This window comes from Palaemon carinicauda, chromosome 16 (genome assembly GCF_036898095.1).
Source record: "Palaemon carinicauda isolate YSFRI2023 chromosome 16, ASM3689809v2, whole genome shotgun sequence".
Taxonomy (NCBI): Eukaryota; Metazoa; Arthropoda; class Malacostraca; order Decapoda; family Palaemonidae; genus Palaemon; species Palaemon carinicauda.
The window spans coordinates 71,546,791-71,561,248 of NC_090740.1; the positions used below are offsets into that span (position 1 = coordinate 71,546,791).

A 14,458-nucleotide genomic window follows, 5' to 3' on the forward strand; every position below is an offset into this window, starting at 1 on the left:
GAAATTAATTGTACCAAATTTAATTGTCACTGATACCCCCATGGATGACAGGGTAGTTTTGGACAAACCTTTGATGGATGATGAGAAGGTAGATCTTGAACAAGCCCCAACACATATAGTCACTCTGTCCCAAACAGGAAAAAAGGTAAATGACTTTGAAGTGGATAGTGATTTCTTAGCTAAGGTAATGTCAAGAGATAAACTAATAGCTGCCCAGAGGTCAGATCAATTTTTATCTTGTTTGCGTGATAAGGCTGTTGATATAAAATCTTTGAATAAATCCCCTTCTTTTTATCATAATAATGGTATCCTAACGCATTTTTACCGTCCTTCTAACTATTCAAATATTGATACCCGGAGTGATAAATACCAAATTGTTGTTCCTTCTTCAGTACGCACTCATATAATGGAAATTGCACATGATGGACCAGGTGGTCATTTGGGACAATACAAAACTTACTATAGAATACTTGATAAGTTCTATTGGCCTAATTTGAGGAAAGACGTAGGAGATTTCATCAAGACATGTCATGTATGCCAAATAGCTGGCAAACCTAACAAAGTAATTCCTAAAGCCCCTTTACAGCCTATATTAGTTCCACATGAGCCCTTTGAGAAATTACTAATAGACTGTGTTGGACCCTTGCCCAAGACGAAAGGTGGTAACCAATATTTATTAACTCTTATGTATCCAGAAGTAGTCACATACCAAGGGACAGAAAAGTGCTTATGAGGCGACGGGCGAACTTAAATAGACAAATGCAAACAACAAAGAGTGACACCCGGAAATACTCTCTGCAAGCTAAGATCTCGCATATAGAAAATGAACTCAAGGATTCACACGAGAAGCAACGTGACTGGGAAGAAACGCAGGCAGTGTGCAACATCAAGGCCAACCCTAAATTTTTCTTTAAGTACTGCAAGAAATTCTCGAAAACGCAAGTCAAGGTTGGACCACTTCAGGCAGGAAATGGGATGATGTCAAACACCCCTGAGGAAACATGCCAGATTCTCTCCCAGCAGTATACCAGAGTCTTCTCGCATCCTACACCTGCCAAGATCGTTCTCGAACCTGCTGAGTTCTTTAAGGTGCACACCCAACATCACTTGACTCTTGTGAACATCCGTTTCACCATAACTGATGTACAGGAAGCGATCAGTGAACTAAAAATCAACTCTGCTGCTGGACCAGATGGTGTGCCATCCATCCTTTTACTTAGATGCAAGGAAGCTCTGGCGCTCCCTCTCTACAAATTCTGGCGCTGCTCCCTGGACACTGGCATTATACCATCAATATTAAAAGAGGCCATCATCTCCCCAATCCACAAAGGGGGAGATAGAAGCCAGGCCAAAAACTACAGACCAGTGGCCCTCACCTCCCACCTTATCAAAGTATTTGAGAAAATATTAAGAAACAAGATTATTATCCACCTTGAAGAAAACAGCTTGATGAGTAACTCTCAGCATGGCTTTCGTAAAGGAAGGTCTTGTCTCTCCAACCTCTTGGCCCACTATGAGTGGCTGCTCCAGGGCCTTGCTGAAGGCAAAAATGTAGACGTGGTCTACTTAGACTTTGCTAAGGCCTTCGACCGAGTGGACCACGGCATCCTTCTCCACAAGGTGAGGGCCATGGGGATAGCAGGGAAGCTGGGTGTGTGGCTGCACAGCTTCCTTACCAACAGGACTCAGGCAGTAGCTGTTGACGGCCACAAGTCACAGCCTGAGAAAGTCAGCAGTGGAGTCCCCCAAGGCTCTGTTCTTGGCCCCCTACTCTTCCTGGTCCTGATGGCCGACATTGAAAAGACAGTCACGGGCTCCTTCCTGTCCTCCTTTGCTGACGACACTACCCTAAGCCACAGGATCAGTACGTCTGATGATGTTGTCCAGCTGCAGGCAAACATCCAGAGGGTCTTCCACTGGGCTGACACAAACAACATGCAATTTAATGAGGATAAATTTGAAATAATGAGACTGGGGCCCAATACTGAACTCATCCACTCCACCGAGTTACTTACAAAAACACAGCACCCAATCCCACCAAGCAATGCAGTCAAGTGCCTTGGCGTCCTCATGGACAATGATGCCACCTTCCAGCAGCACATCAAGGACACCGCCACTAGGGCCAGGCGCATGGTTGGCTGGGTTCTGCGTACCTTCCATTCAAGGGAGCTAGAGGTCATGCTGACACTGTGGAAGACCCTCATACAGCCAATCCTTGACTACTGCAGCCAGCTGTGGTCTCCCCATAAACATGGGGACATACAGGAGCTAGAGTCAGTCCAGAGGAGTTTCACAAGATCAATTAAAGGAATGAGGGAGCTCAACTATTGGCAGCGCCTGCAAAAGCTGGGACTCTACTCTCAACAGAGAAGAAGAGAGAGATATAGAATAATATACACCTGGAAAATCTTGGAGAGGCAGGTGCCTAACCCTACCCCTGACTTACTGAGGGCACGTGAAAGTGAGCGTTCTGGGCGCTCATGTGTAAGACAAAGCCTCTCCTCCAGGACACCAGGAAGGATAAAAACCCTCCTTGCCTCCAGCCTCACCCACAACGGCCCCAGACTGTTTAATACACTGCCGAGAAATGTCAGAGACACCACAGGCTGCTCGGTCGTCAAATTCAAGAAAGCACTTGACACCTTCCTGCAGACGCTGCCAGATGAGCCTCCTGTGCCAGGTTACACAGCGTGCTGCAGGGCAGCCTCAAACTCTGTGCCAGACCAGATCACCCTCATGAAGAAGGACTCATGGACTGGCGTCAGCGGTGGACCACCACAGCTGTGAGGAAGACCCTCTAAATTCGACCAAGTATACCAAGTAAGTATAAGTAAGTATCCCAGTATTCGTTTTCCAGAGGCCATTCCACTTAAGAATATATCTGCCAAAAATATTGCTAAACACGTTTTAAGTTTCTTTACTACTTACGGGATCCCCAAGGATATCCAAACTGATCGTGGTTCTAACTTTACAAGTAAACTCTTTTCAGAAATCCATAAGGAATTAAATATAAAACATAGCTTATCATCTGCATATCATCCGGAATCTCGGGGAGTCCTTGAACGATGGTACCAAACATTTAAAAGTATGTTAAAAAAGTTTTGTTTAGAGAGCAATTTTGATTGGGATGAAGGAGTAAAGTTTTTGTTTGTTATACGTGAGTCCCCCCAGTAATCCCATGGTGTTTCTCCTTTTGAAATGCTATATGGGAGATTATTAAGAGGACCCCTTGCATTAATTAAAGATGAATGGTTAAAGCCCCTAGACTCTAATTAGACTGTAACTGTTCAACAATATTTGAGTAACTTTAAAGAAACACTTTCCAAAGTCCGTAAAATAGCCAGTGAAAACTTAAGCAAAGCTCAGATTAAAATGAAAAATAGTTATGATAAAAAAAACTAAAATTAGGAAATTCAACCCAGGAGATCTTGTGTTAGCATATTTTCCTATCCCTGGATCCCCATTTTAAAAATTCTTTGGCACATATAAAGTAGTTAAAAATGTCAATAACCATACCTATGTGATTGAAACCCCTGATAGAAGGAAAAGTACTCAAATTATCCATGACAATCTGCTTAAAAGGTATCATTCCAGGAATAATGAAACTGGTTATGGAGACAAAATTGTAAATGTTATTGTTAAGGTCAAAGACGAGAAACCTGAAGTAAGTGAACCTGAATTCATCTATTCGTGGCGTTTTGTAGATAATTGTGCTGCTCTGAAAGACTTTGAAAACTCATGCCAACATCTTTCTCCTTTTTAATCAGGACTTCAAAATCTTATTTACTCTTACCCAGAACTGTATGGGGAAAATCCAGGTCAGTGTACAGTCCTCTCACATGACACCGAACTTCTACCAGGAACTGCTCCCATACAACAACACCCTTATCGCATCAGTCCGTCCAAGAAACTAGTGATGAAAGAAGAAGTGGAATATTTTCTGAAAGCCGGTTTAGCTAAACCAAGCAAGTCACCGTGGGCTTCTCCATGTCTATTGGTACCAAAGGAGGATGGTAGCATGCGACTGTGTATAGACTACAGGAGAGTAAATTCTGCTACTGTTAAGGATAGTTACCCTTTACTCCGTCTAGATGACCTTATAGACTCTGTGGGCCAAGGAAAGTATGTAGCTAAGATAGATCTCTTCAAGGGGTATTGTCAGGTGAAGTTAACATCTAGAGCCAAGCTTATATCGGCTTTCTTACCTCTTTTTGGGTTATTCCACTATGAAATAGAGCCTTTTGGTTTAACAAATGCCCCATCCACATATCAACGCATAATTAACTACACTATTCAGGGACTAGAAGGAGTATTTGCATATCTAGATGATATATTGGTGATAGGAGATTCTTGGGAAGAGCTTATGAAATGCTTGAATATGCTCTTTGATTGATTAAGAGAAGCCCACTTAACAATAAATTTACAAAAATGTGTTTTTGGTCAAGCTACAGTTACTTGGGACATATTATGGGTGGAGGTAATGCCAGGCCTAAAAGTGCAAAGGTTAATGCCATTCTTGACTATCCAGAACCTAAGATTAGGAAATCCCTTAAAATATTTCTAGGTATGGTTTCATATTACAGGAAATTCTGTGGTAATTTTGCTTCAGTAGCTGCCCCTTACCAGCCCTAAAAAGAAGTACGAATGGGATGAAAGATGTCAGGCAGCATTTGAACATTTAAAATATTTTTTGAGTAGTGAGCCAGTCTTACACAGTCCTAATTTTTCTAGAACCTTCTCTTTACAAGTAGACGCTTGCGACACAGGTGCTGGAGGAGTGTTGCTGCAGGAAATTGATGGGGTACTCCACCCAATAGGATACACCTCCAGTGGCTTCAAGCCTCATCAGCTGTCCTACAGTACCATAGAGAAGGAGCTTTTCAGTTTGGTTCTTGCTCTCCAAAAGTTTGAATGTTATCTACAAGGAGCTCCCGTCATCCATGTCTATACGGACCACAACCCCTTCACCTTTCTTGAGCGCACCAAGGCCCATAATCAGCGCTTACTAAGATGGGCTTTATATCTTCAAAACTTCAACCTTCAAATAAAGCACCCCAAGGGCAGCGACAACGTATTTGCTGATGCCTTGTCACGGCCCATATATATATATATATATATATATATATATATATATATATATATATATATATATATATATATATATATATATATATATATCCTTTTTTCCTATAGTATTATAAGCTAAAATGGATCACCTGAAGATTGGAGACGTCAATAAGTTGTGATTGCTTATATTCGGGTGAAGAAAATCAGGGTCTCTCTTCTTCAGATCCCTCTTAATGAGAGAATGCCTTGATGAAGTCATTGAGCTTCAGCACGGCATTCTATTCCCGTGCTGAAACTTAATGACGGGCAAGAGGGCTCTCGAACTTGGGGAAATTGCTCCCCCAGTTCGAATCTAAATTTCTCTCTTTCTTATCTTTTTCTTCCTCTTTATATTGCTTCAACCTTCTCCTAATATTATAAACTTTCTTTCATGTTGCTGTCCCAATCCTATGAGTAAAATTTCCCATATGTATATGTATATATATTTACATATATATGTATGTTTATTATTATTTTTCTTATGGCATAGATGTTTCTACATCTGTTATTGCCGCTTGGGCGGATGTTTCTACATCCGGTATTGCTGCCTGCTTTGATGAATGAGAAAGGTGTCCTGGCTGTGAGGTGTTTGTGCTCAAAGCTATATGTGAGAGTATTGGATGATCTCAGCCATCCCGAAGATGGTTTGGACCTTTTAGGCGGAACTATTCTCAAGTGTTGGGTCTTCGGAATCCAGGGGGATCCAATGCTTGGTGTAGGACTCTCGATTTTTGGCCGGAAGCCCATCATTACAGATATGGGGAGGATAATTCCATAGTTTCTTGGTCTCAGTCCTAACAGGCGGGTTCAACTTACACCTGTGCCTCTATATCTGTTTTGATGCTATCCTTCAGGTAGGGTATGGAGTGGACCATCTGGGAAGTATACTCTTACTGTGCTGGTAGTGGAGAGTGCAAATTTCCTTCCCAACATGTGATGCCTTAATGTCCTCAAGCAGGTAAATAAAATTATTCAAAATATCACTCTTCTCTTTTCTTTATTCTAATGGATTCTTGTGACAACGACCCCACCTCCCCTGGATACGCTGACTCACCCCCGGCACTGTTGACGACCTCTGGCAATTCATTTAACGAAAATTCCGTTGATGACATAGGAACTAAAAAGGACTATTCTTTAAACATTCTAAAAAAGGGTAATTTGGGCAACACAGGAAAACTGAATGTCCTGCGCGTTACCCAAATCCCATTAGAAGCTAATTATGGTGTGCTACATAAAATATTTGAGTGTTACGGATTAATAAAAGAAATTAGAATGAAACTTCAAGATGATAATTGGGATGCTTGGTTATCATTTAATTGTCATGAGGAAGCATTTAATGCAAGCCGTAACATTGTTAATAAGAAAGTAGGTAATATGAGTATTAAGGGTGCTCTGTGTGATGGGGCACCTAAAGATCTGGATGTCTACAGACCAGCAGACTGGGTTGATAAAGATATAGAGGTAGATATGCCATCCCAAAGAAAGCCAAAACCACCAATGTGGCTTCTTGCTCAATCTACAGGAGGTACGGAAAATTATTTCAAGATCTGCAGATTTCTTCAGAGGAAGGTAGGAACGATCGCACCTGGAGATATATCTCGATTCAGTAAGAAAATTTACTTGATAAAGGCCAAGTCATACACACAGTCTGTTATATTGTCCAATTTGAAGACAGTAAATGATGATATAAAATTGGACATGAAACCCCATCTAAACTTTAGCTATGGAAGGGGAGTGGTTTTCAATAGGGATCTATATGAATTTACCGTAGAGGAGATATTGGCTATGTGCCCACTATCAGTGTGTTAAGTACATAAAGTACCTGGAACATCAATGATTGTTCTTACTTTCCAAGATGCTGATGTACCTTTCCACATAGACATAGAAAATGAAAGGATTAGAGTTCAACCTTTTAAACAGAAGCCACTGCAATGTTATAATTGCTTTAAATTTGGGCATCCTTCCAGAGTTTGCAAGAATGATAAAATTTGTAATACTTGCATCAATATTTACCATGGGGAATGTACACTTGAGGCAAGGTGCTTAAACTGCAACTCTAATCATAAATCGAATGATAGGAGCTGCCAGTTTTATGAGTTAGAAGAGACTGCCCTCAATAAATCAATTATTGAACATGTAAGCGTGGGGCATGCCAATAGATTATTAAATAAATCTAATACCTATGCAAAGACATTAAAAACAGGAGAAAAAAGTTCCTCGGGAATCATCTCACCCACCTACTACTGTAGGTAGTTCTCGAAAAAGGAATTCACCATCTATTGATAAAGTGCTGCATAAGACAAAAATATCTCCTCCTAAAGATTTATCATTGAGTATCAACAAAGAGACATTGCCCACCACTATCAAACCCTTGTCCCCCCATTACAAAGGATAGTACTAACCTCTCCCAGACTATATCCTTGCCTGATTTAATGGAGATTCCACCTGAAACCAAGTTATCAGGTGTACCTGTAGTGGGGAAGGTACAAAAACCTGGTAACTCACAACCTATTAATCGTAAAAGAGAGAGACCTTCATCTCTCTCACCCCCTTCCATAAGAAATATTAGAGTTATGACATCAAATAAATATGATATTTTTCTGTTGATGTCTCCAATCAACCAGAAGACAATTTAAATAAATCAGAAATTCAAGTTGAGGTCCACCATCCACCTCAACAAATAGATCAAAAAGATACAAAGAAAAACACAATCGTATAACCCAACATAACAAGACCATCTCTGAAGAAACCTACAGGAAATAATGTTAGGTTAAAAACTGCTAATGGGAAGACCTCATCCAAGATGTCTTCCAGAAATAATCCATAGGTTTCTCCTCCATTTTGCAATGGAACTGTTAGGGTTTAAGGGCGAAATTTGAAGAACTTAAGCTTCTAATTCATGAACATTTCCCCATAATTGTATGTCTACAGGAAAGTATGCTTGATGCTATCACTCCTAGTCCTCGAGAGTATGTTAGTTATAGAACGCCATATAATCATCAAGCAGGGAGCCATGGCGGAAGTTTCATGTACGTTCGTCGAGATGTTCCCCAAATACCTATGTCTATACGTACAACCCTACAGGCAGTGGTTGTAGAAATTGATATAGGAGAAAATATACAATATACTCTCTGTACTTACCTCCAAATGATAATATTTTATATGATGATTTAGCAGAGGTCATTCAACAACTCCCTCAACCATTTCTCTTACTGGGAGATATGAATGGTAGACATCCTTTATGGGGTGATGTTTTTGGCAAACACAAGGGACAATATTATCTCATCAATTGTGGAGAATGAGGATGTGGGACTCCTTAGTACAGGAGAGCCCATGCACTTCCATGTTCAGACAGGTACCTTGTCATGCATTGACCTTTCAATTGCAAGCTCTAACTGCCTCCTTGATTTCGATTGGAGGACATTAGATGATTGGCATACTAGTGATCATGCACCAATCATTATAAAACTCCCTCAACCATTTCTCTTACTGGGAGATATGAATGGTAGACATCCTTTATGGGGTGATGTTTTGGCAAACACAAGGGGCAATATTATCTCATCAATTGTGGAGAATGAGGATGTGAGACTTCTTAATACAGGAGAGCCCACGCACTTCCATGTTCAGACAGGTACCTTGTCATGCATTGACCTTTCAATTGCAAGCTCTAACTGCCTCCTTGATTTTGATTAGAGGACATTAGATGATTGGCATACTAGTGATCATGCACCAATCATTATAAACACCAACAAGGGTCTGCCTTTACAAAGATCGCCACGATGGAATCTTGACAAGGCAGACTGGGTTAAATTTTGTGAGCTAAGTGAAATCGAAGGGAGTGCAGAACAGTTTGAAAGTATTGATGATGCCATAGACCTACTGAATGGAACTCTCCATACAGCAGGAATCAATTCGATTCCCAAAACCACATGACTATTCAAAAGATGACCAGTCCCGTGGTGGTCTTCAGAATTAACAGCCTTGCACAGAGCCACCAGAAAATCTCTGACTAGATTGCGTAGACGCCGTACGGATGAAAATTTGATGACGTACAAAAGTGTAGAGCACAGTTCCGTCGTGCCATGAAAGAAGCTAGACGCCAATCTTGGGTGGCTTTTGTTTCCTCCATTAATAGTAGAACACCACCATCTTCCGTATGGAGGAAAGTAAAAAAGATTAAAGGCAAATTCACCCCAAACCCACCACCAGTGTTGAAAGTGAATAATCTGTATGTGACTGAAGTAAATGAAGTTAGTAATGCCCTGGCTGACCATTTTTCAAATGTATCGTGCAAGAGTGTAGCAGCTCCTGATCACCAGTACAGGAGCATTGAAGAAAAGAAAATTTTAAATTTTGCAACAGCAATGGAAGAGTCATATAATTCTCCTTTCACTGAAAGAGAATATGATTCGGCACTTTCCACTTGTAACGATACAGCCCCTGGACCCGATGGAATTCCATATGCAATGATTAAACGTGTACATTTTAATACAAAGTTATTAATTTTAAGCATTATTAATAGAATATGGCATGATCATAGTTATCCAAGTGTTTGGGAGCTAGCTATTATTTTAGCCTTTTTAAAACCCGGTAAGGACAAGTTTTTAGCAGCAAACTACCGACCTATTGCATTGACATCTTGTTTATGTAATATTATGGAGAAGATGGTCAATGCAAGACTGATGTGGTACCTTGAAAAGAAGGGTATTTTATCACCGACTCAATGTGGATTCAGAAAAATGCACTCAACGACTGATGTGTTGATAAGACTTGAGTCCTCTATTTGTGAAGCATTTGCTTCCAAACAGCACCATGTGACAGTCTTTTTTTTTTTTTTACCTTAAAAAGGCATATGATACCACTTAGAGATATGGTATTCTTAAAACAATTCATGAATTGGGATTGAGAGGAGAGCTGCCAATATCTATTCAGGCATTTCTTTCAAATTAGAGTTTTTCAAGTGAGAGTGGGGGAAGCTCTATCAGAAAGTAAGTGTCAGGAAGAAAGAGTTCCTCAGGGGAGTGTGCTGAGTGTAACCCTTTTTGCACTAGCAATTAATGGGATATCCTCAGTCATTCCCCGGGATGTTCTCTCAACATTATTTGTGGATGATCTCTCAATGTCAGTTGCTGGAGCTAGAATGGCAATGGTTGAGAGAATAATAAAACCATCAATTGACAAAATTATCCAGTGGGCCGATACGAATGGATTTAAGTTCTCGACAAGTAAAACTACTATTGTCCATTAGGTTTGATATTAGATTGTAGGCTTACATGGGTTTCTCACTTAAAAGCATTAAAAGCTAAATGTCTCGAGGCTCTGAATATTTTAAAAGTATTGTCCCATACATCATGGGGGGGGGGGGGGGAGGCAGACCGCAATACTATTTTGAAATTATACAAGGCCTTGATTTTTTTTTCCAAAATGAGCTACAGATGCAAAATATACTCCTCAGCCACCCCAAGCCGGTTAAAGCTATTAGATTCAATACATCATGGTGGTATTAGATTGTCCACAGGAGCGTTTAAAACCTCACCCATCCCAAGTCTCCTTGATGATGCTGGAGAGTTACCTCTAGATCTTTACCGAATTTCTGCTATTATTCGGTATTGGTTTAGATTGCAAAGACTCCCTAATTCTTTAGCCTTTCAGACTGCAAGCCATGTAAGTCACTCAACATACTTTGAGTTGCACCCAAAATCTCCTCAACCTTATGGGTTTTGGGTGAAACAATTTTTAAACAGTCTTGATATAATTAGAATTAAGGTGCTTCCATTTAAGGTATCATCAATGCCTCCATGGAAATTACCGGAGATATCTTTTTGCAAATATTTTATTGGAGTTAAGAAGAATATGACTGACTTAGAATCCAGGTCTCTGTTTATGGAACATGTTGAAGAACATAGGGGATCGACTGTTATATGTACTGATGGCTCCAAATCTGATGCTGGCGTCGGATGTGGAGTACATAGTAATGGTTTTAATTGTAGAGGTGCACTTCCTCTAACAGGTTCAATGTTTACTGCCGAACTGTACGGCATACAAACCACTGTTGAGAAAATAGCGTTGGAAAAGGAGGGTAATTTTACCATTTTTAGTGATGCAAGGAGTGTCCTTCAAGCTTTAGAAGTTTTTAATTCTAGTAACCCTCTAGTTTTAAAGATTTTGGAATGGCTTTTAATTATTAGAAGGAGAGGTATAATGGTTTGATTTTGTTGGGTTCCAGCACATGTAGGTGTGTGTGGGAATGAGAAGGTAGATTCACTGGCGAAGAATGCAGCATCAGAGTTGGTGCCAAGAAGGTATCCCATTCCCTGTAATGACTTCCTACCTTACATCAAGAAATTGCTTTGAAATAAATGGCAACAGTACCGGGATAATCTAGATGGGAACAAAATGAGAGAAGTAACCAATGTCATATCTCCTTGGAGGTATGACATGATGCTCCGAAAATGGAAGACGTCTCTTTGTCGTCTCTGCATTGGTCACACTCGGTTGACACACAAGTTTCTGCTGAAGGGCCAACACCAACCATATTGTGACGACTGTTTAGTACCTCTAACAGTGAGGCATTTATTGACCGAATGCCCCAATTATAATAACTTTAGGAATAGATATTTATTTGAGGCTCGAGGTGAGGGTGGCAGGTTCATCCTTGCCAAGATTCTTGGACATGATGTGTCCTACTATGCAAGTGGCACTTTTAGATTTACTTCAGAAGCAGGTCTTCTGAAAACTATTTAACTTTTACAATGACATTAAACATTTATGGTTTCAATTGAGTATTCTTTTATTATATATATATATATATATATATATATATATATATATATATATATATATATATATATATATATATATATATATATATATATACTGTATATATAGACTAAATGATATCGGCTTCAATGATCTTAGATGTCAGGATGCCTGAAAACTTTAAATCAATCAATCTTCAGATGAGTGTAGTTGGAGTCCTTTATCTTCAGGAGAAGCATTTGGAGTCGCTTAGTATTGCAAACAGGCCGGAACTGTCCGGGAAGATCAGAGTGTAAAGGATGATCGGGATTATGAAAAATGTTTATGCGACATGCATAACGAACTAATTGAACGACGGTGCCCAAAATGAATATCTAGATCAGGAATAAGAAATTTAATAGACCGTAAGTTCCTGTCCAAGAAGTCAAGATGGAATCAGCAGCTGAAGACCAGACAGGAGAAAAATACTCGAAACAAGGTAGAATTAAAGAATATTATTATTCTACAGAATAGATTGATCACCGAAAATCTTAAGACTTTCTCAATAAGTAATTTTTGTGTGCAATTGAAGGATAGACAGACCTAATGTGTTTCTCAAAAGTAAATTTACTGTCGAGAATCACACCTAAAATTTTAAGTCATTCATAATTAAAGAAACATTATCAATACTGAGATCCGGATGTCAAGGAGCCACTGTCCTTGACCTACTTACAATCATACTTTGATTTTTTTGTCAGAATTGAACTTCATGCCCCATAATTTGCTCCATGCGCTAATTTTAGCCTGATCTACATTCAGGGACTCAACAACCCCAGATCTACACACAGGAGATGGAATTGATGCAAAAGGTCTCGTGCATGATAATTACTGTTGTTATCTAGGGGGTTTGAAGGAAATTCTCTACAAAACCGTGCAATTGGCCTTCCAATTAATGTAGTTTAATTTTGGAAGAGAATGTCTCCCTTAGTCTCATCAGATAATATTGATTGACGATATCTCTTGTTATTAAAAGCTTTATATGTTATCATATTTTATAACTCGAGTAGCTGAGGCTTAAACCAGAATTCTATTCCGAGGGCATTTCTCTAGGTCGTTAGATTCAGTTTAATTTGTCTTCTTTACGTTTGTTTGAATACTTCTTATGTAAAATTAGATGCACATAGATACATTTAAACGTGTAACCGTCCTTTAAAATTGATGAAAAAAATAGATTTTGTAATGTTTTTACATATTCTGTGAATTGAAAAATAAAAGGTCCATGCATAGTAACACTAAGTATAATCAGAAACACTCGAATAATTATCTCACTGATTATGGAAAACCCAAGCATATCTCTGTGGAAAACCCACATCTCCTAGAACAAGTAACCTGCTTTTAAATTCGACGAGAAAAAAACTATATTATCAATGTTTTTGGTTATTCGGTGAATCAAATAATAAGAGATCCACGAATAGCTACACGAAACTTAAACGTGTTTGCGTTTTGTTTAGGTTGCGTTTATTCGTCAACAGAATGCGACTGTGCCATTCACGTCAAATTGGTGGACAGTTTGTAAACAAACGACTCAACACGTCTTCCATTGCGTAGATGAAGGGTGTAGCCTATTTTACGTAATTCTATTAATTGTATTTTTAATGGCAGCCCTGTCGTTTAAAAAAATGGAAGACTTATTTTTTCGCTACAAAACATGGGTTGTTAGCAATCCACAAGGTGCAGCGGAAATGGAAGCAGTTGTTAAGTGGGGCTCATATATCATAGCAGGTGTGTTTACATTTAACCATTTATGGCGGTTCAATTATAGAATGGTATAATATTAATTAGGAATTTGAAACTCGGATAATTGGATAGATTTAGGGTATGTGTACGATAAGGGCCACCTGTATCCTATGTATGATGACGGCCGGCTAATAATACCGTAGTCTTAGAAGGGTCGCAGGGGAGCTTAAGCCCCCCGTTAGGTAAGTAGGTAAGGGCACAGCTTGTAGGTCAGGTTAGGGGGGAAAGTTGAAGTTTGGTGGTGTTCTTGGGAAGAAATTTTGCAGGAAAACGTCTTTTGAGCGACTAGATAATGGGAAGAAAATTCCCAGTTTTAATGCACGCTGGAGGAACTGGCCGCTAATATGCAAAGGCTCCTAGATTTGTGCACATACATTATTTTGAATCCCATCTACAACTGGTGGAAACCTCTATTAGAGAAATTACAGCTAAAAAAAAGAATACCCATTTTGTTTCTATTGTCATCAGAACATTTGGTATGAGGCTACTGCCACCTGGTAGTTACTTGTTCGAACAAGAAAAAAATACAAATTATTTATTACATTTTTTATTTATTTTAATTTTTATTGTTTAGGTTGTAATTGAACAATGATTTATTTATATTTTATTATTTTTGTACTGTGACTATCTCACCCAAAAATATATTTTTTTATGTCAAAATCCATTATATCATTGCAGTGACTGTAAAATTCTTTATTCAAGTATATAAACACTTATTTAAGAGTATTTTGGCCTACTTAGAATTTGTTTGCATGTACAGTATCATCTTTCATTGTTGTGATATACCCTGAATAAATAGAGAACTGCCTTTCGTAAT

General features: G+C 39.2%; 1 protein-coding gene across 1 annotated transcript in view; it reads left to right on the plus strand.

The window, feature by feature from the left end:
- Positions 1-13,350: 13,350 nt before the first annotated feature.
- Pex16 (peroxin 16) overlaps positions 13,351-14,458 on the plus strand; it is a 178,869-nt gene continuing 177,761 nt past the window's right edge. Inside the window, exon 1 of the mRNA XM_068389898.1 lies at positions 13,351-13,626. Within this exon, the coding sequence (XP_068245999.1) occupies positions 13,500-13,626 (127 nt within the window). The 5' untranslated portion in view covers positions 13,351-13,499. The remainder of the gene's footprint in view (positions 13,627-14,458) is intronic.